Genomic DNA, 25473 nt, shown 5'->3' with positions numbered 1-25473 from the left:
TACTGACTCACTGGTAGCATTGTGCATGCCTGCATGAGGATTGTGAAGGTTCAACCAATAAAACCGTGCCGGCACCAGATTTCATACATGAAAGAGTCCAACTCCAAATTTCACATGAAACTGGACAAGTAGGCCTAACAGTCGCTTGTTACATTCACCAAAAACAAATATCTACATATTGCTCTACAAGAATATTACAAGTTGAGGTGCAGTCATTTCACCACTGGACATCAGTGGCATGAGATGTGAGAGATGATGGTGCCTAATACACGATTCATGTTTGGCTTGATAAGCCTTCATCTGATGATGGGTAATTGCACTAGTGGTAACGAGATGTGTAAGGCCTCCATTGGTGGTCGTAGAGGGGCGTGTCCTCCCACTTGGAACCAGTGGGGACGCAAATGCTACAAAGCCATCACTGAGCGCCTGACATGGTCTGAGGCAAAAGATGAGTGCATCAAGATGGGAAGTGTCTTGGTTGTGCCACAGTCTGAGGAGGAAACTGATTTCCTGCTCCAGCTACAGCAATCCAACTTTTGGATAAACTGCAATGATCTCCAGGACGAAGGTTGGTTGAAATTAGAATTTACAAAATATCAACAAATTAATAGCAGAACATTATGAGCTTGTTTGTTTTGAAGAACGGTTGTTTGGGAATTCCCACCTCCGTATTTATTTCCATTCTGTTATTTTGTTCAATAGGTACTTGGAAGTGTGAGAATGATGAGGTTGAGTTCAGGAATTGGTCGACTGGTCCACAGTATCCACAACCTGATAACTGGGATGGTGAGCACTGTGCCGAGGTGTGGGTAGATCAAGAAGGGAAATGGAATGATGTGCGATGTGATAGTCAACTCCCTGCAATATGCAACCAACCTGCACCACAGCTGCACTTTTAATCAGCAAAAAGTAATTATAGACTGGCAATCAAAAATGGATACCATGTAATTTGCCTACTTAGTAGAGATTCGAACCCGCAACGATGAGAACAAAAGACTCAATCTGTCAAATATAGCTTCCCTGTTCAATATACAGGATGGAAAAAAGAACTCTTTATAGCAATAAAAGACACTGACTATTACAGGAACCGAACGCATCACCTCAAAAACGCAAAGTCAAATTCACAACACTCTACCAAAAAATTCCAAGCTCAGAAGGTTCAAGGCACACAGTAGAAAGAAAAATACATGTAAACTTGGTTAAAATACCAAACAAATTTAAATGACAAAACAATGAGAATGCTGCTAATTGTTATTTTTATGTATAGTGAAGCTAAGTGCGTAAAGTAACAAATACCAACAAGAGTTTACTGCTTAAGCTTTTTTTTTCTTAATTACTTATAGAATAAAAGTCTGATATGGAATTTGATTTGTCCTAGAAAAGAGGCAAACTTTTAACTCAACAACATCAAGCAGAAAGGATGTAAAATATTCTTTCAAAATATAGCGTTACATGTGTGTCAGCAGGTCTGATGACCATAGTGATTTTTTTTTCGCTTTTGCTGACCATTTTGTCCATGCGGTCATATGTTTGTCTTATTTTCTGTGTTAGTCTATTTTATGTTATCTTGCATTGTATTCTTCTTATTTAATTATAATAACATAATGCTTGCATACAAGACGTTGAAATTGTGGTGTAGCAAATTGATTGGCAATTGAATATTGAAATAAATTACCCGGTAGATGCACCCTCTCAGAATTAAAGATTGAAATTTTATTACTGGTTTTGCTCTTCTCTGATGATAACTTGAGCTCTGTATTAAGTTTGTCTCATTTTAAAGTGAAAAGGCGTTTCTTTCAAACCATACCTATGTTATCTCAGTTGGTTAAAAATTTACTTCTGGCATCCTGTTATATTCTGTTTGCATTTTGTTTTGATACACACTTTAGAATAAAGGTCTGAAACAGACTGTAACTTGCCCTAGAAAATAGGCAGTGTTTTAACTCTTTCAGAGATCATTTAGAAAGGATGTAAAAATCTACTTGATCAAGTTGACAATTCTCACAAAATTTGCTTTATAGCATTACATGTGTGTCAGCCGGTCTGATTAGTTCCTCCAAAAAACCTAGTTTAGGTGACACAAAACTAAACAGGCTACTCTACCAACTAGTATATGATGCTCTGATCCAGAATTTTTCTAAAAGTTCACAATATCCCAATGCCCATGGCTATAAACTGATGTTATTAGGCTGTTTATAGATGATTTAAATGTGAAGCTGAAATAATAGTGGATGAACTACCGGGTAGTCAACAGTATAAATAGCACAATATAGTTTTCCTGTTTGAAGTTCTTCTACACAGAAAATGAAACCTAAGATATAGAATTGTTCCTTACCACTGTTATGTCAAATTTAACGTTATGTGATGAAGAAACCATGTCGTTGAAGTCAGAGAGTATAGGCCTAAAATGATGCTGTAAAAGATATAAATGTGAACATCAACACCAAACAACTGAAATAAATCAAATTGTCAGTGATCAGATGGTGTAAAGGACATACTGAAACCAGCCGCTAGAACTTTGATACATAATGAAAAAGAGGATTTCTGTGTGTTGCAATCTAATAAATTGGTGAAAAGAGACTTTGTCTGCAATATGTTTCAAATCATTTTGTAATATTTAGATTCAGATGTCTTTCATGCATACATGGTTCTTCCTTTCAAACATGTCAGACCACAGCTTTTTGGATGATTTTTCATTGAGATTTGGTAGAAATGAGTGACAAAGTGGTTCAGCTCTACTTGGCCCAGTTACAATCTCACGTCTCGCGTCTCTATTCAATACATACACAGAAATCAAATCATCTTCGAGTTAATGAAACACCCAGAACCTCTGCATATTATTCAATGCATTCAGGGTCCATTCTTATAATTTGAGTTGTCTCATTGTTACAGAAATGGGGACAGGAGTCGCAATGGCTGCTTTTATTTGTACTACCTCTGATCAATATACTGCACCAGTTCATATTGTCCTTAATACAAAGGCCGAGCTTCCAACTTGTTTTGGTATCTTCACTCTCTTAATTAAAAGAAAATATCTGACGCTCAATTCTCAACAAAATGATTCAACGTGAAATGCAGTAACTTCATTGCAGAACCAGACACCAGTTGAGTAAGGCCTGAGAGATAATGGTGTCTAGAGGGTTCATCTTTGGCTTGATGAGCCTTCATCTGATGATGGGTTGCTCTGGTGGTAACGAGATGTGTAAGGCCTCCATTGGTGGTCGTAGAGGGGCGTGTCCTCCTACTTGGATCCAGTGGGGTGGTAAATGCTACAAAGCCATCACTGAGCCCCTGACATGGTGGGAGGCAAAAGATGAGTGCATCAAGATGGGAAGTGTCTTGGTTGTGCCACAGTCTCAGGAGGAAACTGAGTTCCTGCTCCAGCTACAGCAATCCCACTTTTGGATAAACTGCAATGATCTCCAGGAAGAAGGTCGGTTGAAATTTTGAATTTACAAAATATCAACAAATTAATACCAGAACATTGTGAGCTTGTTTGTTTTGAAGAATGGTTGTTTGGGAATTCCCACCTCTGTATTTATTTCCATTCTGTTATTTTGTTCAATAGGTACTTGGAAGTGTGAGAACGATGAGGTTGAGTTCAGGAATTGGTCGACTGGTCCAGAGAATCCACAACCTGATAACTGGGATGGTGAGCACTGTGCCGAGGTGTGGGTACATCAAGAAGGGAAATGGAATGATGCACACTGTGATCTTCAACGCCCTGCAATATGCATCCAACCTGCACCACAGCTGCACTTTTAATCAGCAACAAGTAATTATAGACTGGCAATCAAAAATGGACACCATGTAATTTGCCTACTTAGTAGAGATTCGAACCCGCAATGATGAGAACAAAAGACTCAATCTGTCAAATATAGCTTCCCTGTTCAATATACAGGATGGAAAAAAGAACTCTTTATGGCAATAAAAGACACTGACTATTACAGGAATCGAACGCATCACCTCAAAAAGCAAAGTCAAATTCACAACACAATACCAAAAAATTCCGAGCTCAGAAGGTTCAAGGCACACAAGTAGAAAGAAAAATACATGTAAACTTGGTAAAAATACCAAACAAATTTAAATGACAAAACAATGAGAATGCTGCTCAGTGTTATATTTATGTTTAGTGAAGCTAAGTGCGTAAAGTGAAAAATACCAACAAGAGTTTACTGCTAATGCTTTTCTTCTAAATTATTTGAAGAATAACATTCTGATATAGAATTTGATTTGTCTTAGAAAAGAGGCGAACTTTTAACTCAAACAACATCAAGCAGAAAGGATGTAAACAATTCTTTCAAAATATAGCGTTACATGTGTGTCAGCAGGTCTGATGACCATAGTGAGTTTTTTCGCTTTTGCTGACCATTTTGTCCATGCGGTCATAGGTTTGTCTTATTTTCTGTGTTAGTCTATTTTATGTTATCTTGCATTGTATTCTTCTTATTTAATTATAATAACATAATGCTTGCATACAAGACGTTGAAATTGTGGTGTAGCAAATTGATTGGCAATTGGATATTGAAATAAATTACCCGGTACATGTAGATGCACCCTCTCAGAATTAAAGATTGAAATTTTATTATTGGTTTTGCTCTTCTCTGATGAAAACTTGAGCTTTGTATTAAGTTTGAATGAAGTCAGCAACAAGTCATCCCAAGTTATCACAAGTCAATCACAAGACATCCATTTTCAAGTTGTGACACAAGCTACTCAAAGGAAATGTTTGTTGCAATGTTCCATCTCATGGCTTGTAAAACGCGCTGCAAAGTCTGACTGGGTATCCATCACTTTTGACTGGGCGTGATATACCTGAAATTAAGTTTTTGACTGACTTTCACTTTTGGCGATAAGTTGCACCAATCTTGCCTCTGATAACAAGGTTCAATACAGCGTGGCCTACTTGCATATTGATGGCTCCTTCAAATCTCTACTTGATGGAGTCTTCGAGTTAATGAAACAAAACAACAACTTCTGGTAACCACATGTCAGTTATCATTATTGAGATTCTGTCATGGTCAAAGATGACTCAAATGATTGTTGCTTTTCCTGTCATTGATTGACACACTAAGCAGAAGTGAGTGGCACCGATACAACAGAAAGAGACCCAGCATGTTTTGATATCTTCCCTTGTGAAATTAAAAGAAAATAACAGAGAGTGGGAGATGATGGTATGTTTGAAACCGACTGGCAGATAGTCCTCGCGGTTCATGATCTTGGCCTTTGTCATAAGGTTTGATGTCAATCTGCGGATTGGTTTTGAGTTAAGGAATGGTTGATAGTTCTGTTTTGGTCATGTTTGTGAGGGGGTTCCTCAGCCGGATGTGGGCTACTTCCATTTTCGTTGTTTCCAAATAATTCTCAAGTGTGAAAATAGGGGTGGTTTTTGGAAACCATGACAACGGAATTTTAAATGGTTTTTGTTTGAGGGGTTAATTTATTCTTTTACTAAGAGAATTAGGCTTTCACATCCTAGATCTGAGTGCTTCATGTAGATCTTCTTTAAGAAATAGAGGGCGCCCTTTGAGTTCCCTGTTTTTTACTAAACTTGTACAAATAAGTCAAAATCATCTTCAAGTTAATGAATCACCCAGAATCTCTGCATACCATTCAATGCATTTAGGGTCCATTCTCATAATTTTGTGTTGACTCATTGTTACAGAAATGGGAACAGGAGTCGTAATGGTTGTTTTTATTTGTACTACCTCTGATCAATATACTGCACCAGTTCATATTGTCCGTGATACAAAGGCCGGGCTTCCAACTTATTTTGGTATCTTCACTCTCTTAATTAAAAGAAAATATTGGAGGCTGAATTCTTTACAGAATGATTCAACATGAAATGCAGTTACTTCATTGCAGTACCAGACACCAGTGGAGTAAGGCATGAGAGATGGTGGTGTCTAAACGGTTCATCTTTGGCTTGATAAGCCTTCATCTGATGATGGGTTGCTCTGGTGGTAACGAGATGTGTAAGGCCTCCATGGGGCATGGATGGGCATGTCCTCCCACTTGGTACCAGTGGGGACGCAAATGCTACAAAGCCATCACTGAGCGCCTGACATGGTCTGAGGCAAAAGATGAGTGCATCAAGATGGGAAGTGTCTTGGTCGTTCCACAGTCTCAGGAGGAAACTGATTTCCTGCTCCAGCTACAGCAATCCAACTTTTGGATAAACTGCAATGATCTCCAGGAAGAAGGTTGGTTGAAATTTTGAATTTACAAAATATCAACAAATTAATACCAGAACATTGTGAGCTTGTTTGTTTTGAAGAATCATACCGGTACTTGGCAATTCCCACCTCTGTATTTATTTCCGTTCTGTTTTTTTACAATAGGTACTTGGAAGTGTGAGAATGATGAGGCCGAGTTCAGGAATTGGTGGACTAGTCCACAGTGGGGGCCGCAACCTGATAACTGGAGTGGTATTGAGCACTGTGCCATGGTGTGGGTAGATCAAGAAGGGAAATGGAATGATGTGCGCTGTGATAGTCAACTCCCTGCAATATGCAACCAATCTGCACCACAGCTGCACTTTTAATCAGCAACAAGTAATTATAGACTGGCAATCAAAAATGGACACCATGTAATTTGCCTACTTAGTAGAGATTCGAACCCGCAATGATGAGAACAAAAGCCTCAATCTGTCAAATATAGCTTCCCTGTTCAATATACAGGATGGAAAAAAGAACTCTTTATAGCAATAAAAGACACTGACCATTACAGGAATTGAACGCATCACCTCAAAAACGCAAAGTCAAATTCACAACACTCTACCAAAAAATCCCAAGCTCAGAAGGTTCAAGGCGCACAGTAGAAAGAAAAATACATGTAAACTTAGTTAAAATACCAAACAAATTTAAATGACAAAACAATGAGAATGCTGCTAAGTGTTATTTTTATGTATAGTGAAGCTAAGTGCGTAAAGTGAAAAATACCAACAAGAGTTTACTGCTTAAGCTTTTTTTTTCTAAATTACTTATAGAATAAAAGTCTGATATGGAATTTGATTTGTCCTAGAAAAGAGGCAAACTTTTAACTCAAACAACATCAAGCAGAAAGGATGTAAAATATTCTTTCAAAATATAGCGTTACATGTGTGTCAGCAGGTCTGATGACCATAGTGATTTTTTTTTCGCTTTTGCTGACCATTTTGTCCATGCGGTCATAGGTTTGTCTTATTTTCTGTCTTAGTCTATTTTATGTTATCTTGCATTGTATTCTTCTTATTTAATTATAATAACATAATGCTTGCATACAAGACGTTGAAATTGTGGTGTAGCAAATTGATTGGCAATTGAATATTGAAATAAATTACCCGGTAGATGCACCCTCTCAGAATTAAAGATTGAAATTTTATTACTGGTTTTGCTCTTCTCTGATGATAACTTGAGCTCTGTATTAAGTTTGAATGAAGTCAGCAACAAGTCACCCCAAGTTATCACAAGTCAATCACAAGACATCCATTTTCAAGTTATGTCACAAGCTACTCAAAGGAAATGTTTGTGGCAATGTTCCATCTCATGGCTTGTAAAACGCGCTGCAAAGTCTGACTGGGTATCCATCACTTTTGACTGGGCGTGATATACCTGAAATTAAGATTTGACTGACTTTCACTTTTGGCGATAAGTTACACCAATCTTGCCTCTGATAACAAGGTTCAATACAGCGTGGCCTACTTGCATATTGATGGCTCCTTCAAATCTCTATTTGACGGAGTCTTCAAGTTAATGAAACAAAACAACAACTTCTGGTAACCACATGTCAGTTATCATTATTGAGATTCTTTCATGGTCAAAGATGACTCGAATGATTGTTGCTTTTCCTGTCATTGATTGACACACTAAGCAGAAGTGAGTGACACTGATGCAATAGAGAGAGACCCAGCATGTTTTGATATCTTCCCTTGTGAAATTAAAAGAAAATATCAGAGTTGGGCCATGATGCTTGTCAAGATCAGCCCCCTTGATGTGCAGTCATTTTAACACTGGACTCCAGTCCGGTGGGAGATGATGGTATGTAGAGGGTTCATCTTTGGCTTGATATGCCTTCATCTGATGATGGTTTACACTGGTGGTAACAAGATGTGTTCACAAGGCCTCCATTGGTGGTCGTAGAGGGGTGTGTCCTCCTACTTGGATCCAGTGGCAGGGGCGGCGGAACCGGGGGGGCTTTCCCCCCCCCCCCAGATTTTCCCAAGTGCCCCTTTTGCAGCCATAAATGTGCCCCCTCGAACAGTAAAGTGCCCCCTCAAGATACAACTAAAATGCCCTTAAAGTATCTTACTATTTCTTAGAAGTAACCATATCCCAATAATGGTATAGCTATTTTTGATATAAACGAGGAATATAAAAATCAAGTCCCAAAACCCATACAATACGGCCTGAAAAGGGCACATAGTACATATTTAGCATATAATCATTGGTTTTGAAGAGCGCCCCCTATGTTGGAAGATGGTACCAGTCATAGCATTACATGTACATGTGTGTCAGACAGTCTGAGGACCATGGTGAATATTTTTTTTCCCCTTTATTTTTTTTTCCTTTTGCTGTTCCTCTGCAGTCATACGGTTTCGTCTTAGGTTCTGTATTAGTCTATTTTATGCTATGTTATGCATAATGTGTTATCTTGTATTGTATTGTTTTTATTCGCTATATAAAATGATAAAAGTAATAATAATAACAACAAAATGCTGAGATACAGGATGCTGAAGTTCTGATGTGGCAAATAAATTGGTAATTGGATGTTGAAATCAATTATCTAATTCGAAAATAAAGTTGAAGCAAGACAGATCTTTTTTAATATACCGGTATTTTAAATTTGGGTCTAATCCCTTGGCTAAAAGTGTTCCCTTTTCCATGACCTTTCCAAATTTAATTTTTTTTTATTTTGTAACTTCCAGCATTTGTATGGATTCTTTGGAGTATATTAAAAAATACAAACAACTTCAGGAAAACTGGAGCTCCCCAAGGCTGGTATCTGGGCATTTTCTTGAAGGTGGCACACTCCCCCACCATTACCCACTAGTGCATTTGCAAAATGTGTAGCATCTTTTCGTGTTTTTTATTATGGCAAAATGCCTAGCAACGTTATTACACGTACAATGTACATCTCAAGGTTACCAGTGCTGCCCAAGTTGCCATCTTGCTAGGCAGTAAAGCACGGTGGTACCGGTAGATATTTTAAATAAATAATAACACAATGCCTGGTTACAGGATGCTGAAATTGTGATTTTGCAAATAAATTGGCAATAGGATATTGAAATAAATTAGATGCACCTTCTCAGAAATAAAGTTGAAGCAAGAAAGATATTTTGAAAATATTCCGGTATTTTAGATTTGGTTGTTTAAAAATCCCTTGGCTAAAAATGTTCCCTGTTTCATGACCTTTCCACATTTTAATTTTTTGATTTTGTAACTCTTTGGAGTTTTATACAAATAATAAAAAAAAGACTTCAGGAAAACTGCAGCTCCCCTAGGCTGATATCCGACATATTAACAACTTGTACAATTGCAAAATGTATAGAATCCTTAAATAAAGGAATAAATGTGTGATTGGAAGGTATTAAACACTCTGTTTAAGACCGGTTGAAGTCTGGATGCTGATAGTTAATCGAGCTGAATAATTACCCTTTCGGTAAAAAAAATCTCAACTTTTCGGTCCACAAGAGTAAAAAAAAAAAGGCAAAAATTACAAATTCCAATGATTTCGTTCAACAAAACACCACACAATGCTAAGGCCCTCTGGTAAACAACAACTTATATGGAATGCTGTGTGATGTCGTGCAGAATGCAAATGTACGGGTGTAGTGTGAATTTAGGACTATGATGTACTGACTCACTGGTAGCATTGTGCATGCCTGCGTGAGGATTGTGAAGGTTCAACCAATAAAACCATGCCGGCACCAGATTTCATACATGTACCTTTTAAGAAGCAACAGTAATTACTGACTGGCAATAAAAAAAAATGGACACCATGCAATTTGCCTACCTAGTAGAGATTCGAACCCACAACGACGAGAATAAAATACTCAGTCTGTCCAATATAAATAAAGCTTCCCTGTTACAGGACGGAAAAAGGACTCTAGCAATAAAAGACAGTGACCATATCAGGAATCAGACCCATCATTACAAGAAATGCTCAAAATTCCAAGCTCAAAAGGTTCTAGACACACAACTTGAAATCATACATGTACACTTGGTGAACGACTGAAACAAAACTGAAATGACTAAAAAATAGGAATGCTGCTAACAACATGAACAAGATGTTGCCAAGTGCTGTGTGTGAAAACTACTAACAAGCGTTTACTGCTTATTATCTTTCTAAATTGCTTATAGAATAAAAGTCTGAAACAAAGTGTAATTTGTCCAAGAAAATAGGCAGTGTTTTACTTCTTTTAGAAACCATTTAGAAAGGATGTAAACATTTACTTGATCAAGTTGACAAGTCTTTCAAAATTGGCTTTCTAGCATTACATATACATGTGTGTCAGCCAGTCTGAGGACCGTAGTGATTTTTTTTTTTTTTGATTTTTTTTTGCTTTTGCTGTTCCTTTGCAGTCATATGGTTTTATCTTAAGTTCTGTATCAGTCTATTTTATGCTATGTTACATGTATGTATAATTTCTTATCTTGTATTGTATTGTTTTTATTCGCTATACATGTATTACATGATCTTGTATTGTATTGTTTTGATTCACTATATAAAATGATAAAAAAATAATAATAATAACACAATGCCTAGTTACAGGATGCTGAAATTGTGATTTTGCAAATAAATTGGCAATTGGATATTGAAATAAATTAGATGCACCGTCTCAGAAATATAGTTGAAGCAAGAAAGATATTTTGAAAATATTCCGGTATTTTAGATTTGGTTGTTTAAAAATCCCTTGGCTAAAAATGTTCCCACATTTTAATTTTTTGATTTTGTAACTTACAGCAATTTTATGGATTCTTTGGAGTTTTATACAAATAATAAAAAAAGACTTCAGGAAAACTGCAGCTCCCCTAGGCTGATATTTGACATATTAACAACTTGTACAATTGCAAAATGTATAGAATCCTTAAATAAAGGAATAAATGTGTGATTGGAAGGTATTAAACACTCTGTTTAAGACCGGTTGAAGTCTGGATGCTGATAGATAACCGAGCTGAATAATTACCCTTTCCGTAAAAAAAATCTAAACTTTTCGGTCAACAAGAGTGAAAAAAAAAGGCAAAAATTACAAATTCCAATGATTTCGTTCAACAAAACACCACACAATGCTAAGGCCCTCTGGTAAACAACAACTTATATGGAATGCTGTGTGATGTCGTGCAGAATGCAAATGTACGGGTGTAGTGTGAATTTAGGACTATGATGTACTTACTCACTGGTAGCATTGTGCATGCCTGCGTGAGGATTGTGAAGGTTCAACCAATAAAACCATGCCGGCACCAGATTTCATACATGTACCTTTTAAGAAGCAATAGTAATTACTGACTGGCAATAAAAAAAATGGACACCATGCAATTTGCCTACCTAGTAGAGATTCGAACCCACAACGACGAGAATAAAATACTCAGTCTGTCAAATATAAATAAAGCTTCCCTGTTACAGGACGGAAAAAGGACTCTAGCAATAAAAGACAGTGACCATATCAGGAATCAGACCCATCATTACAAGAAATGCTCAAAATTCCAAGCTCAAAAGGTTCTAGACACACAACTTGAAATCATACATGTACACTTGGTAAACGACTGAAACAAAAATGAAATGACTAAAAAATAGGAATGCTGCTAACAAGATGTTGCCAAGTGCTGTGTGAAAACTACTCACAAGCGTTTACTGCTTATTATCTTTCTAAATTGCTTATAGAATAAAAGTCTGAAACAAAGTGTAATTTGTCCAAGAAAATAGGCAGTGTTTTACTTCTTTTAGAAACCATTTAGAAAGGATGTAAAAATTTACTTGATCAAGTTGACAAGTCTTTCAAAATTGGCTTTCTAGCATTACATATACATGTGTGTCAGCCAGTCTGAGGACCATAGTGATTTTTTTTTTTTGGATTTTTTTTTGCTTTTGCTGTTCCTTTGCAGTCATATGGTTTTTATCTTAAGTTCTGTATCAGTCTATTTTATGCTATGTTACATGTATGTATAATTTCTTATCTTGTATTGTATTGTTTTTATTCGCTATACATGTATTACATGATCTTGTATTGTATTGTTTTGATTCACTATATAAAATGATAAAAAAATAATAATAATAACACAATGCCTGGTTACAGGGTGCTGAAATTGTGATTTTGCAAATAAATTGGCAATAGGATATTGAAATGAATTAGATGCACCTTCTCAGAAATAAAGTTGAAGCAAGAAAGATATTTTGAAAATATTCCGGTATTTTAGATTTGGTTGTTTAAAAATCCCTTGGCTAAAAATGTTCCCTGTTTCATGACCTTTCCACATTTTAATTTTTTGATTTTGTAACTCTTTGGAGTTTTATACAAATAATAAAAAAAAGACTTCAGGAAAACTGCAGCTCCCCTAGGCTGATATCCGACATATTAACAACTTGTACAATTGCAAAATGTATAGAATCCTTAAATAAAGGAATAAATGTGTGATTGGAAGGTATTAAACACTCTGTTTAAGACCGGTTGAAGTCTGGATGCTGATAGATAACCAAGCTGAATAATTACCCTTTCGGTAAAAAAAAATCTAAACTTTTCGGTCCACAAGAGTAAAAAAAAAAAAGGCAAAAATTACAAATTGCAATGATTTCGTTCAACAAAACACCACACAATGCTAAGGCCCTCTGGTAAACAACAAGTTATATGGAATGCTGTGTGATGTCGTGCAGAATGCAAATGTACGGGTGTAGTGTGAATTTAGGACTATGATGTACTTACTCAATGGTAGCATTGTGCATGCCTGCGTGAGGATTGTGAAGGTTCAACCAATAAAACCATGCCGGCACCAGATTTCATACATGTACCTTTTAAGAAGCAACAGTAATTACTGACTGGCAATAAAAAAAAATGGACACCATGCAATTTGCCTACCTAGTAGAGATTCGAACCCACAACGACGAGAATAAAATACTCAGTCTGTCAAATATAAATAAAGCTTCCCTGTTACAGGACGGAAAAAGGACTCTAGCAATAAAAGACAGTGACCATATCAGGAATCAGACCCATCATTACAAGAAATGCTCAAAATTCCAAGCTCAAAAGGTTCTAGACACACAACTTGAAATCATACATGTACACTTGGTGAACGACTGAAACAAAACTGAAATGACTAAAAAATAGGAATGACCTTTCCACATTTTAATTTTTTGATTTTGTAACTTACAGCAATTTTAGGGATTCTTTGGAGTTTTATACAAATAATAAAAAAAAGACTTCAGGAAAACTGCAGCTCCCCTAGGCTGATATCTGACATATTACCAACTTGTACAATTGCAAAATGTATAGAATCCTAAAATAAAGGAATAAATGTGTGATTGGAAGGTATTAAAGACTCTGTTTAAGACCGGTTGAAGTCTGGATGCTGATAGATAACCGAGCTGAATAATTACCCTTTCGGTAAAAGAAATCTAAAATTTTTGGTCCACAAGAGTAAAAAAAAAAGGCAAAAATTACAAATTGCAATGATTTTGTTCAACAAAACACCACACAATGCTAAGGCCCTCTGGTAAACAACAACTTATATGGAACACTGCGTGATGTCGTGCAGAATGCAAATGTACATGTACGGGTGTAGTGTGAATTTAGGACTATGATGTACTGACTCACTGGTAGCATTGTGCATGCCTGCGTGAGGATTGTGAAGGTTCAACCAATAAAACCGTGCCGGCACCGGATTTCATACATGAAAGAGTCCAACTCCAAATTTCACATGAAACTGGACAGGTAACAGTCGCTTGTTACATTCACCAAAAACAAATATCTACATATTGCTCTACAAGGATATTACAAGTTGAGGTGCAGTCATTTCACCACTGGACATCAGTGGCATGAGATGTGAGAGATGGTGGTGTCTAAACGGTTCATCTTTGGCTTGATAAGCCTTCATCTGATGATGGGGTGCACTGGTGGTAACGAGATGTGTAAGGCCTCCATTGGGCATGGATGGGCATGTCCTCCCACTTGGTACCAGTGGGGACGCAAATGCTACAAAGCCATCACTGAGCACCTGACATGGTCTGAGGCAAAAGATGAGTGCATCAAGATGGGAAGTGTCTTGGTCATGCCACAGTCTCAGGAGGAAACTGAGTTCCTGGTCCAGCTACAGCAATCCAACTTTTGGATAAACTGCAATGATCTCCAGGAAGAAGGTTGGTTGAAATTTCGAATTTACAAAATGTCATCAAATTTCAGAACATTGTGAGCTTGTTTGTTTTGAAGAATCATACCGGTACTTGGCAATTCCCACCTCTGTATTGATTTCCGTTCTGTTTTTTTTGTTGCAATAGGTACTTGGAAGTGTGAGAATGATGAGGTTGAGTTCAGGGATTGGTCGACTGGTCCACAGTGGCTGCAACCTGATAACTTGTATGATGAGGAGCACTGTGCTGAGATGTGGGTAGATCAAGAAGGGAAATGGAATGATGTGCCGTGTGATGCTCAACGCCCTGCAATATGTATCCAACCTGCACCACAGCTGCACTTTTAAACAGCAACAGTGATTACTGACTGGCAAAACAGAACTGGACACCATGCAATTTGCCTACCTAGTACAGATTCGAACCTGCGACGATGAGAGCAAAATACTCAATCTGTCACGCAAATATAGCTTCCCTGTTCAAGACATGGGACAAAAAAAGGACTCTATATACATAAAAGACACTGACCATTACAGAAATCGAACTCATCACCACAAGAATGCATGCTGAAAGTGACAACACTCTACCAAAACATTCCAAGCTCAAAAGGTTCAAGGCACAGAGTAGAAGATAGTTATACATGTAACCTTGGTTTAAACAACCACATGAAATTTAAATGAAAAAAAACAAAAACAGGAATTCTGGTAAAAACAAATTTGCATAGTGAAACCAAGTGCTTTATGTGAAAATACCAACAAGAATTCAGCTTATATACATTTTTTAAAAAATAACTTAATATAATTTAATTTGTCCAAGAAAGTAGGCACTGTTTTAACTCCAGCACTATCATTCACAAAGGATGTCAAAGTCTACTTGATAAAGTTGACGATTCTTTCAAAATTGGTGTAGCATTACATGTGTGTCAGCAGGTCTGAGGACCAGTGACTTTTGTTGGCTTTTGCTGGCCCTTCCCATGTGGTCATATGGTTGTGCCTTATTTGTTCTGTGCTAGTCTATTTTATGTTATGTTATAATTTCTTATCTTGTATTGTTTTGTTTTTAATCACTATATAAAATGATAATATTCATTTATAACAACATAATGCTTGAATAAAAGATGCTGAAATTGTGATGTGGCAAATAAATTGGCAATTGGATATTGTAATAATTTAGATGAACCCTTTCAGAAATAAAGTCGAAGCAAGGAAGATCTTTTGAAATGTCTTTTACATTTGGCTAAATCAGACCTACATACATGTATAAAATCCCTTGGCTATTAAAAATGGATTCTTTGGAGTAGGATAAAATTTGATAAAAAAAAATATAAAAAAGATTTCAGGGAAACTGGAGCTCCCCTAAGCTGATATCCAGGCATTTTTGGAAAGTGGCACACTCCCCCACCATTAATAATAATAATAATAATAACCGTATTTATATAGCGCCTTTTGCCAGAGGATACAATGCGCTTGGGAAGAATGCAACCAAAGTCAGGTAAATGAAGCATATGACCATATGAGACCCATTATGTAGCACCTTTTTGCTAGGTGCTGTGGTGCATAATTGCTGCCACTGCCAGAAACACCAGGGCAAACCCCTCCTCTTAGCGACAAGTGTTACTGGGTTCTTTAACATGCATTACACAACACACGGGACCTATGGCTTTACGTCCCATCCGAAGGACAAAGCATGTTCAGGGTGATAAAATGTTCAGGGTGATAAGTGTCAGTTATCATGGTTATGAGAGTGTTCTGATGTGATTTTTGATCTGTGAATAGTTTTCGTTTTGCTGAAATATTACTTATCTTTATTGTGATCTGAGGACAAGGTAAAAAAAAACGGTGTTTGTGTTAAAAATTCCATAACTGGAAAAGCAAATGAGCGATTTGACTGATTCTTTCACTAAAAGAAAGCTTATTAATTGGGCTTTCATATCCTAGATCTGGAAAGCACTACATGCAGAACTTCTTTAAAAAATAGGGAGCACCATTTGGATTTCCTTTTTTTGTACTCATGTGCACCCTATACAGCATCCTTTTAACGTTTTTTGTTATAAAAGACACAATATTATTACATCTCAGAGTTACCGACACTGCACAAATTGCCGTCTCACTTGATAATGTACCACAGTTGTAGAAATTTGGAATGGAGATTTCATCAAATTTCACTTTTAGCATCTAGGGATCTTACATACCCGGCCAGGAACATGGTGTTTGTGCCCTTGGGCAAGACACGTAACTACAATTGCCTCTCTCCACCCAGGAGTATAAATGGGTACCTGTGAGGGTCGAGGACCGATTGAGCGCTGAGATCGGCTGCCACGTGGTCCCATGGCCTGATGAACGGGGTAATAAGGCCAAAAAAAAAAATAGTTCTGCTTCCGATTACATGCCTTTCAAAAATAGGGTCGGTCGGTCGGAAATTTTTTATTTTGGGCCAATTTTTTTATGCAGATTGAATGGGGTATTCAATATTATATGCCTGAACTATTTCTATTGCACTACGAAAGCTATACACGAAATGGCAACAAAAAGTGAGTAAAACCTACCTTTAATTATTGTCAATATATTTACGTTCGATAATTTCAAAAAATAATGGAAAATTCAGGCCGTTCGCACCATATGCACAACGCTAGTCAAGACGCGGGGAGCTGGCCAAAACTCCGAGGTGTGTGATGTGTGCGTGTGTGGCGAGCGGCCCACCATGGGCCGACAGACCTGTTTTTACGGTCAACAATTTCGGGAAACACGCGGCATGTATCACTCCAAATACGAGTAGTGCGATCTCAAAATGAACTCTTGAACACAGAAAATACATACACAGACAAGCTAGATCAATTCTGTAAATTAACTTGCAAAAATGTTCTTTCTCCATCGGTGTTTTCTTGGCATTTTTACGATGTCGAATCCGACCAGTTGACAGTGGCCTGCACTGTACTGATAGCGCGCTATCGGTCGCATAGCTAGCTATGGACTGGTTACCGCATTTTCATTATGTCTTCTAAATTGGCCCCTGCGCGGCACGGCGGGAACCAGTCGCCACGTGATTATAGTCACCGTGCGTGACATCGAATTGCGAAGTAGTTATATCGCGAAGCGAATTTGTAATAACGGAGGTTTCTTTTGAAAAAAAAGCGAATGTAAGTAAGAAAACAAATAAATACAAGCATTTTTGGATGCAAAAGGGTTGTTGAGAGGTATTTTTTGAAGACAGAAAAGACAAATTTTATTTTTATTTATTCAATTTTTTTATTTTTTTATATTTTTTTTTGGAATTGCCGATAATTTTTTTAGGGTTGCAGCCTAAAAATAGGGTCGGTCGGGTAACCGGAAGCAGAACTATTCTTTTTTTTGGCCTAATTGTAAAGCGCTTTGAGATCGTTGATACGATGGAAAGCGCTATATAAGCACAATTATTATTATACAGCGCAGCCTACTTGTTCAAAATTGCCAAATGATCATCTGCCTTGAATTTGTATTTATCGATTACATCTATTCACCAAGGTAACATTATAGGAAATGTAAACTTAATGCTGTCTAAGAGCTTAGGAAACACAAAGTTTGTTTATATTGGACACAAACCCTTCAATATGTGCTCCATGTGCTCTTTAACCTATTTCATTTTTTCTGTTAACGAACTCCCAATTTGTATGTTTTACATTTGTATTTTTATAAACGGATAAAATTACCTTTCCTCTATTTTCGCCATTTACAACACTCTGAAATACACTTGTATTTTGGTTTGCTTTTGCGACCATAATGCACAAAGAGATACTAACGAATTTTTCTCAGGCCGCAAAAACTGTGTAAAGTAATTATTGCATAACTACTCCTGGGCAGATTTTTCTTGTACGATATCTCATTTAAACCTGAATAATTTTTGCATTGCTAGAACAACAGCAATTTAAAAACAACATCTATTTGTCAGGCTGAACTTGAGAAAGAACAGGCAGGGGAGAGCAAGTTTAAAGACAAATGTAATACACCAAATATGTAAACATCAAAAGACAAAACGACAACATTGTCATGAAATAACGGTACCTTACTGGACTGTAAGTCAGACCTGCTAACCTCCGGGGATCGAAAAACTGTATTCTGAATCTCCAAAAGTTGTATTTTTCTTTAAAAAAACTGTATTTTTCAAAAATATGCAAATATACGAGCTATACAAACATATAGATGTGGCTGCAATGCTCCAACTTCAATACATCTTTGTTGAGTTACAAATAAAATGACCAGAGGTCTCCCTGTGGGTGGTAAACCCAATCAAACAATTTGCATGAATAAGGATACTGATCATATACCTTTTTCATAAACAAACTGCTTTAAAAACTATTAAACTTAAACTTAAACTTAAACTAAAGACTGGACTTAACCCTAATGTTTGAAATAAATAATATTATTATGCAAGTGAAACGTTCATAGGACTTCCAAGTATAATCTAAACTTATTCATGTTTTATCACGTCGCCGCCAAGACAAGTGCCAGTTTCAATCACACGCATGACCGTACTGAATGTTAAAAAAAAAACCACATCAAAAAGAACTTGGCCTAAAAAGACAAAGATTTCTTGCATTTGCTGGCTGATTAAATTGCTCTTTGCGCGGCATTGTTGATTTATCCGATTTTTATTTTCGTTTCAGAACGTTTTATAAAGTTACTAAACATGCTCAACAAAAATGTTTGACAACGAAACACTGCGTACACATGTGTTGTGACTATTTCGTGCGTGCACTTAGAAATAGAAAGTTGATTGACTGCACGTACGATCTGCCGTACGTACTCCTGCTGGTACGTGTTGTTTACTAATACAGACATTTATTTATGCGGTGGGGTGCCGCTGCTTGAAGTATCGGCACACTCCGGGAATGGACTGGTTCTAGTTTGTGATACCGTGTACATACATGTATGTACATCGTACAGTGGGAATCGCAAATACAGATTCAGTTCATGCAGTACATCGTTTACTTGGCTTCATGCATATTTGTGTGCATTGATTCAGCAGATTTTATGTAAAAGCAAAACCAAATGTTGTACATGTTACCCTTTAACCCCTTGCTTATGCCAACAAAAGTATACCTTTCTTAACCAGTTCAAGTAGGATGACGTGTATGACGCAAAGGTTTTGCGGTATTCGGAACAGATGACGGATAAACATGCAACAAGCGAGGCTGGAAATATCTGTCTGCGACCCGCTCGCAGCGAGCAAAGCCGGAAATGTCGGGGTTTGCTACCCACAGATGACGGCCTGAACCCGTCTGGCATTGAGGTTCGTGAAAACAATCCTGCGCCTAGGTCCGGTCAATGTCAAAATAATCCCGGCGCGAAGTGGTTAAAGGTATGTCTGTGAAGGGAAACCTATTACAATATCTACATCTCCCCTGCACATACTCCATGGATGACCATATTTTCGTGTATGTGAATGCACTTGTGCAGACCAATGTTGATTTAGCTTTTTGCTCTTGTACAAAGTGTGTCAAGAGCATGATCAAATGGTTTACTGTCTGGAATACAGAGATGAGCTCAATATACTAACTGATGATCTTCATTTTCTAATTACATCAAATTGAAAAAATGGGATGGTGGCAAAAGTATGTGGCAAGCAGCAAAACATTAACAGGCACAGCAGCTAAAACAACATATTTTTTTATCTGTGACTTGAAAAAAAAATGTGAAATAATAGATCATATAGAAGCTTGAATGAATGAAGAACTGTGAATGATCTGGATGTGAAAACTAGCATTGGGGTCTAAACACTACGTGTCTCTCTTTATGTTATTAGAGTAACTTGCCATTCTGCGGTTCGGTCTCACTGATCTGTTGCTCAAATGAGAGCAAACGCTCTTCAAATGAACTAGACAGTTCTTCTGAAGCAGAGGGAAAAAAGCAGGGTTATAGTCGAGGCCTTTGCCAAGTTTCTATTTCAGTTATTATTAATATTATTTCTGTGGGAAACCCACAGAAAACTTAGTCCGAGTATCAACCGTTGTCCACGGAGCCTGTCTCCAGTCCAACGTCCGATATATCTAAGAATGCAAATTTACTAAATTGTGACGTCATTTCATTCCGAAATCTGGACAAAGTTTTTGATGGATCAATTCGGATGCAGTGTTTTTGTAATACAACAATGGCCGGCCATAGGATCTACAAAACCTAGACACGACATGGGCACCAAGCTTGGCGCATCGCGTAACATAATACAGAGCGCGTGACCGCAACGTAAAAAAAAATAATAGACGTTGTGTCTAGGTTTTATTTATAGATGTCCATGACGCGACAACGATATATAGAAAGCGCCCGCTGAATGGTCAGAATGTCGAGGTCAAAACACAGGGTTTTTTTTGCATAATTAATCACCAAATTCGCTCACATTCGCAAGGGAACCCACTTCTGAAATCTAAATTTGATGTCTTTGCCTTTTCTCCACAGGCTTCAGGCTTGGGGAAAACTTGGTTCAGTACTGTAAATGTAAGTTATGGGGTGGCATGGGTGGGTAGTACGTAAAGCGCTTTCGTCTCGCCACTGTGGCCCTGGTTCGTTCCCGGCTAGGACCCTATGTGAGTGGAATTGTGCGTTGGTTCTCTCCTGTGCAACGAGGGTGTTTCTCCGGGCCCTTCCAGTTTTCCTCCCTCCGAAGAAATCAAACACTTTTGATCTCTGGCTGTGCTCCGTGGTCAGATAGGTCGTATGGCCGCTGCCAAATGCGCTTTTACATGCCTGCGGCTCGACCACGTTGTGGTGGCATCCTTCTCAGCCGAGAGTAAGGATGATTAGCCCCCCAAATTATTAGAATGATTGTTATGATCACATAAAAATTGCTCTTACCTTTGATTTCGTTCTCACTCTCTAGGACCAAGAGGAAAGCATCTGGGGACAATGCCTGGCCGGCTTTGACCAGGAGGGATCTCTTCATCCTAACGGTGCCCGACTCTGCACTCTTCCTGGCCTGGGAGGAGAATACAATTGATTGATAGGTTATGAGACAAGAGTCTCAAGCATGAAGACAAAATAAGAAACTCATGCTGTCTCAAACAGGTGTAAAGATGTCAGTTATCCGTTATGCTGATCTTTGTATGGACGAATTTACTGGATAATCAAGCACGTTACCATCAAGGGCCCAGTTATTCGCCGGGCTGGAGTTTCTGGTAAACCGGCACCAAACTGAAGGTGTGGGAAAAAGGAATGCCCCACGGATCACCGAGGGAGGCTAGTTTTAAGCCGTGTCCGCACTGGACTTTTTTTTTTAAGGTTTTACCGAGACGATGGTAACACGAAAAATGGTCAAATGTGACCACTATCCGCACTTGGACTTTCGACACAGGAAATTTTACCCAGACCGCGTGGTAGAAGTGACCGAGCTGTCAATACTATAATGACTCACGCAGGAAATAAAATGCCGATCACATTTTTTCAGCCCCCGATATGCACAGTATAATATTACACATGCCATTAAAATGCACAATATAAATCATTACATACGATATTATTTCATCTTGACACGATAAATCTTGATGAAAATGCCTATATTTCTGACGCATTTGGACGACATCGAAGCCATGGACTCAGGAAAAGTAACTGAGAGGAAAACGTTCTAGGCTGTCCGCAGTGGACTTAATATGGGAAAAGTACCCATAGTCTCGGTAAGTTTTACCAAAAACGTTCAGTGCGGACAGGGCTTACATGTTACTGTACCTCGAGTTTAAGGTACATAGCATTATTTGCTCTTGGTGGACTTTTTTTTATGTGAAGCAACAAAATTGCTCAAACTCTTAACCCCAAAAAACACCTCTTTTTATTGTTTTCTTTTGCTCGAAACCATTTCAGGCAGAATACTTTGACAGGATATTTTGGATCAACCCTATCTTCACTTTGAGCAAGGTTTTGCTCACTCAATCAGGCGGTACATATCCGGGTCATTACCACTGTTCCTATGTGCCTTTTAACCAGTTCGCGCCGGGATTACTTTGACAAGAACAGAATGAGACGCGGGATTATTTTTCACTCGACCTCAAACCAGGGCGGGTTGAAGCCATCACCCTCGGGCAGCACACTGTGCATATTTCTGGCCTCACTCACTGCGAGTGGGTCGCTGCAGGATATTTTTGGCCTCGCTCCCTGCGTATTTACTTGTCATCCGTTCCGAGTAACCGTACAACTTTTGCGGGAATACACGTCACTCGGCGCGAACTGGTTAATATCACCTCCTCTATAGATTGTGCTGAGTTTATCTACCTGTTCTATGATCATTGCTGCTTGGTCTTCCATGCTGTCAGGTGGTTTGTACAGCTCTGCTCTCAGCTTCAATCGGTGGAGAGCAGTCTCTAGACGTTCATGGTACTGCCCACCGTCATCCAGACTCAGAGCCTAAAAATGCAACAAACAGTGTTGAAATTATCCCGGATACTCTAAACTTCGAACTTTAAACTGCAAACTCTATGCATCAAATTAGGTTTTGCCCTTCACCGACGTTTAAACACTGTATACTCAGTGTGTTACCTCCCAAGTGAAAGTTGGAAAAATCACTCGGGTGGGACGCGAACCCACGAGTCCCACCCACAACACACTGAGTATACAGTGTTTAAACATCGGTGAAGGGCAAAACCTAATTTGATTTAAATTACCACACCAAACCTGGGCACAATTTCATAGCGCTGCTTAACAGTTAGCAGCAAAGTTGTGCTTATACTACAGCTGAAAACCATGCTGCTGCTTACCCACTATTCCATGACGTGGATGTAAAAACAATTGTGCGCGCATGGAGATTTCTATTGTTACATCACTAATTCAAGCGTCTTTTTCCTTTAAGGTTAAGCGTGCCTTTGCTACAGTCTCTATGAAATAGACGGAGGCTCTGTTAGTACACAATTGGCTGAAATTGGGCCCTGATTAAAAGCCATTTCATACTAATGAGAGTGAAAAGCAAAACAATGGCAATGTGTACACATTTTTCACAAATTGACAAGCAACATGTTGCTATTAGTGTGCATGTGTAGGTTACGTCAGGAATCACCCACTCGTCCGTTAAAGGTGATATACAACATTTGCTTTTGCTGTAAATTCAGAAATGGGTGGATTTGGGGGATAGTTTTTCATAACAAATACTGAAACACTGACCTAGCTGTTTAAAATTGTGTTTAAAGTTTTCACAGATGCTGGAAAAACCAAGAAAAAATGCTGTTCTTGTAGTCTGGTTCCCTGACCCTACGAAACGGAGCAATTTATAGACGTCAGGCAATTGTCAGGTTGGGGAACTAGACTAGCTGGCTTGCACTCCTTCATGGATGTGTAACAGATTGCAAACAAAATGTTGACTAACTAAATTTGGTATTATTGAGACTATTATTCTCTAACATTAAAGTAAGGCATTTCAAAATAATTTGGTAGTTTTGTTTTTTGATGTTGGCAAATGTTGTATATTGTTGTCGATAAAACCTGCTCATGAATCAGAAAATCCTGTTTTCAGTCTTTCCCGTCAGTGAGTTTCCCTACCTTTTTGAGGTGTTCCATCGCCACTTGTATCTGTTCCTCATCTTCCTCACATTTAGCCAACTCGGTGTGGATTTGACAGCGGAGCAACACTAACAAACTGCAATTCCATAAAATAATCATTCCTTCATGAAAAAGTTGCTAAAAACAATTCAAATTTGTTAATCGTAAACAAAATGTGCACGTACCATTGAAGGGCAAGGATTGACAGATTCCACCTCCCCCCCCCCCCCCCCCCCACCTTTCCTCCTTCTATTAAAGCTTAACCAGTTCGCGCCGGATCTGTTTTTGCCTAAAATTTCTATTATTGAAAAAGGCAAGATATTGCAGCCAATTTTATAAAGCCAAACGCCACAAATACTGATTCGCAAGAGTCATTTCAACAGCATTTGTATGATGTTTCTTACCCAAGCTCATATTTTTTAAAACACTCCGGGATGTGCACACGGAGCATAAATTGTACCACAACTGTCCGTGCACTTTGAATGTGTGTACAAAACAAATAAGGGATTAGTGTGTTGAGACTTCATCCGGAGGCGAGTCGCGGCACGCTTGACGTTTTAACCCGTCAGCTGTGCCTGTGTATAGTTCGTGTTAACACGTCATCCGACGCAAAGTTGTTAATAAATGCAATGTCCTAGTAGAACATCACTGCTTAGTTCACATGCAAAGTTTAAGCGCGATCAACCAAGAACGTTTTTGTAATTTCTGTCCATCACTTTTCATACTTACAAACATGCAAGTGTATTTCCCTACACTTGGTCAATGAAAAACACAAGATTATTTCCGTTTCCTGCATTGAAAATTTGACATCTTGTGCTATTGCTACCGGTACCTTCAATTTTCATGACAATGTAGGCGAAATTTCAGTACGACAAAAGCTTGAAAAATGATCAGAATGAAAAGATCCTGTGACCACGAAGTTGGAGAAAATATAATTGGTGGAGCCCCAACCTCGTACCCATGGTTTCGAGCAGTGCACTACCACGAGCTGCTCTCTCACCAGTGCTTGATCATTATATACATGTAGCAAGTTCAAAAATCTTGCACATTATAATAACTGGTAGGTACAGAATAGTGTGGTGCCTGCATTAACTCATTTTAAAAAAAATTATGCAATGTCCAGAGCACAAGGGGTCTTGCAGGAGAAAGATATTAGGTTATAATTTTACCCATCCAACATGCAGTATTACTATAAAAGTAACTATTATTAAGGGAATAAATGTGTGCTCTGGAGGTTTTTATCACTCTGTTTAAGACCACTTAGAGTCTGGGTGCTGATAATTACCCGAGCCGGAGGCGAGGGTAATTATCAGCACCCAGACTCTAAGTGGTCTTAAACAGAGTGATAAATACCGACGGAGCACATATTTATTCCCATTCATAAATACCTTTTCGGTAAGAAAAAATCATATAATTCGTTCAAAACATCCCGATTTTGTTCAACAAATTCACTTTATGCTTTTTGAAACATTCCTCTTGCAAAATAATGGAGTGTTCAGCTGGCGAGTAAGATGTAAACAACCCTTTTATGGAGATTGACGCGCGCGTAGCATGTTCTGCGCGATGTCGCGCAGAACGCACCTGGGGCGTTGCTTTTTGAATTTAGAACTATAAAATTCTGACTCCCTGGTAGTGTTGCGCATGCCTACGTGAGGATTGTGAACGTTCAACC

General features: G+C 38.2%; 4 protein-coding genes across 5 annotated transcripts in view; 3 read left to right on the top strand and 1 right to left on the bottom strand.

Moving 5' to 3' along the window:
- Positions 1-237: 237 nt before the first annotated feature.
- LOC119739766 (tetranectin-like) lies at positions 238-930 on the top strand. The gene is made up of 2 exons (XM_038214818.1): positions 238-568; positions 703-930. Exons 1-2 carry the CDS (start codon positions 253-255, stop codon positions 897-899), a joined length of 513 nt encoding a protein of 170 aa, XP_038070746.1. The 5' UTR covers positions 238-252; the 3' UTR covers positions 900-930.
- Positions 931-2932: 2002 nt separating this feature from the next.
- Positions 2933-25473, bottom strand: part of LOC119739762 (cilia- and flagella-associated protein 46-like) — a 47474-nt gene continuing 24933 nt past the window's right edge. Inside the window, exons 14-17 of one of the 2 annotated variants that reach the window (XM_038214814.1) lie at positions 23802-23898; positions 22545-22676; positions 21138-21258; positions 2933-3291 (exon numbers count right to left, since the gene is read on the bottom strand). In XM_038214814.1, the coding sequence (XP_038070742.1) occupies positions 3281-3291; positions 21138-21258; positions 22545-22676; positions 23802-23898 (361 nt within the window). In that variant the 3' untranslated portion in view covers positions 2933-3280. Of the gene's footprint in view, positions 3292-6035; positions 6062-21137; positions 21259-22544; positions 22677-23801; positions 23899-25473 lie in introns of those variants that run through there. The other variant, XM_038214815.1, reaches the window with a different exon arrangement.
- LOC119739765 (asialoglycoprotein receptor 2-like) lies at positions 3105-4148 on the top strand. The gene is made up of 2 exons (XM_038214817.1): positions 3105-3433; positions 3569-4148. The coding sequence occupies exons 1-2, from the start codon at positions 3127-3129 to the stop codon at positions 3763-3765; spliced, it is 504 nt and encodes a 167-aa protein (XP_038070745.1). The 5' UTR covers positions 3105-3126; the 3' UTR covers positions 3766-4148.
- Positions 13806-15543, top strand: LOC119739763 (C-type lectin lectoxin-Thr1-like). Its single transcript, XM_038214816.1, has 2 exons — positions 13806-14328; positions 14467-15543. The coding sequence occupies exons 1-2, from the start codon at positions 14022-14024 to the stop codon at positions 14664-14666; spliced, it is 507 nt and encodes a 168-aa protein (XP_038070744.1). The 5' UTR covers positions 13806-14021; the 3' UTR covers positions 14667-15543.

Source organism: Patiria miniata, unplaced genomic scaffold (assembly GCF_015706575.1).
Source record: "Patiria miniata isolate m_02_andy unplaced genomic scaffold, ASM1570657v1 HiC_scaffold_4, whole genome shotgun sequence".
NCBI lineage: Eukaryota > Metazoa > Echinodermata > Asteroidea > Valvatida > Asterinidae > Patiria > Patiria miniata.
The sequence above is the reverse complement of the archived record's forward strand: the minus strand, read 5'-3'. Positions and strand labels throughout refer to the sequence as shown.

Bases quoted from the DNA above. Each gene is read 5' to 3' on its own strand.
- LOC119739765 (XM_038214817.1), top strand. From the start codon at position 3,127: ATGGTGTCTAGAGGGTTCATCTTTGGCTTGATGAGCCTTCATCTGATG. The intron at 3,434-3,568 runs GTCGGTTGAAAT...TTTGTTCAATAG, and splicing joins CAATGATCTCCAGGAAGAAG to GTACTTGGAAGTGTGAGAAC.
- LOC119739766 (XM_038214818.1), top strand. From the start codon at position 253: ATGATGGTGCCTAATACACGATTCATGTTTGGCTTGATAAGCCTTCAT. The intron at 569-702 runs GTTGGTTGAAAT...TTTGTTCAATAG, and splicing joins CAATGATCTCCAGGACGAAG to GTACTTGGAAGTGTGAGAAT.
- LOC119739763 (XM_038214816.1), top strand. From the start codon at position 14,022: ATGGTGGTGTCTAAACGGTTCATCTTTGGCTTGATAAGCCTTCATCTG. The intron at 14,329-14,466 runs GTTGGTTGAAAT...TTGTTGCAATAG, and splicing joins CAATGATCTCCAGGAAGAAG to GTACTTGGAAGTGTGAGAAT.